General features: G+C 39.4%; 1 protein-coding gene across 2 annotated transcripts in view; it reads left to right on the plus strand.

Annotated features, from left to right (window-relative positions):
• The window catches only part of LOC107469686 (uncharacterized), an 11,857-nt gene extending 10,776 nt beyond the window's left edge, over window positions 1-1,081 (plus strand). The window contains exon 5 of one of the 2 annotated variants that reach the window (XM_052255087.1): window positions 882-1,081. In XM_052255087.1, coding sequence (XP_052111047.1) covers window positions 882-954 — 73 coding nt within the window. In that variant the 3' untranslated portion in view covers window positions 955-1,081. Of the gene's footprint in view, window positions 1-181; window positions 746-881 lie in introns of those variants that run through there. The other variant, XM_052255085.1, reaches the window with a different exon arrangement.
• Window positions 1,082-1,657: the final 576 nt, after the last annotated feature.

Below are 1,657 nucleotides of genomic sequence, written 5' to 3' on the forward strand. Positions count from 1 at the left end.
CTGTATTTATTGATAAATTGGTTGGTTCTGAATTGAACCGTGAGCCGGATGGCTGAGATGGATGGTGATCCATGATTGAATATAAATGCATGTATGCAATTGAATGATTTGTGGATTTAAGCCGAATGGCTGAGATGAAAGTTGTAAGCGAGTATGCTTGTGTTTTTCTCTCTGTTGTAAGGGTGACAGGGCACCGATACCCTCTAATGGCGACAGGGCGCAGATACCCTCTAATGGCGACAGGGCGCAAATACCCTCTAATGATAATAATGCGCAACAGAGAGACTGTGTCCGGGTTAGCTACCGGACACGTCGGGTTGGCTTGGTAACCGACAGATGATATCATCAGCCACTAGGGACAGGCATGCATCATATGCATCTATGTGTCATTGTTTGGGTATGCATATTGTACTTGGTTTGCCTATGTGATTAACTGCTAATTGTTCTACTTGCAATAACTGTTTGTTTGTGTTTGCATCTTCCTACTTGTGTTTGCTTCTGGAACTATGTTGGATTGTGGTGGATTGGTTGTGGTTGGATTGTTTGGGCCTAGGGCCGTGGTTGAATGAGATGGACCGATGGTTGATTTCGGTTTTTGTGGTTCTGGTTTGGAATAAGATATGAAAGGTTATTTTGGTTCAGTATAGATAAACCTTTTTGAAATGTTTTGATGTTTTGAAAATTGAACGGTTCCTCTTTCAGAAAAGATTTCTGACTTTACGTTTATTGTAAATTATTGTTTTTGAAAAGAGGCATAAGATGGTTATTAATCACTGGTACGGTTTATCTTCATGTATCCTATTACAGTAATTCCTAAAAACCCTCTACTGAGAACCCTTTCGAGGATGATGTTCTCACCCCTTACAATTTTCCCCTTTCAGGATATGGGCGCAGAAGTTACGAAGAATTTATTTAGTTATTGTTGTGATGTTCTGTATTGCCTTAGATTATTAATTATTGTACCCTCGCCTTTATCTTGATATATTCTGTAAGAGGGATAGGAATTGTATTGGTTAATGTCTGTAATATTATTTGTATATGTATGTATATATATGGATGTACCCTTTATGAGGTTCTGTAAGTTGTATGGTTTCTATGGATGTACGTTATCGAACGAAAGCATTTTTTGGGAACGGTATTTGCGGTTTAAAGTTTCAAACAGGCTCATATTTTAGTATTAAATAGTATAAGTGTCGTCGTAATGTCTGAGCTATCAGAGTTGTGCAGCCGGAAGCGTGAGCTTTGGTAGTTAGGGTGTTACAGTCCGCTTAACTGATAGCATAATGTATGTTGAATGATTCTTGTGCCAATTAGCTAATGCGAAAGTGCCCGCCTAACTGATAGCCTGAGATTGCTAATGCAGGAATGTTTGCCTAACTGATAGCACTGTTTCTTACTGTGATGCACATTAAAATATTATTATGATGAGGCCTAACTGACACGGGTAACCGTGATGTTAAGGTGTCTAACTGACACAGTAAAGGAACCATATTCGGGGTTTACTCTGAGTAACATCGGGTTGCGGGTAGACAACTGACGCATGAGCTCATGGCCTGCGCTAGGAACAGGCATGCATCACAAATTGTTTGTGCATTTGATTGTGATTGCTTACTATTCATTCTTTCTGCTACATGCTATCTGCTTCTTGTTAATTTTC

Source organism: Arachis duranensis, chromosome 10 (assembly GCF_000817695.3).
Source record: "Arachis duranensis cultivar V14167 chromosome 10, aradu.V14167.gnm2.J7QH, whole genome shotgun sequence".
Classification (NCBI taxonomy): domain Eukaryota; kingdom Viridiplantae; phylum Streptophyta; class Magnoliopsida; order Fabales; family Fabaceae; genus Arachis; species Arachis duranensis.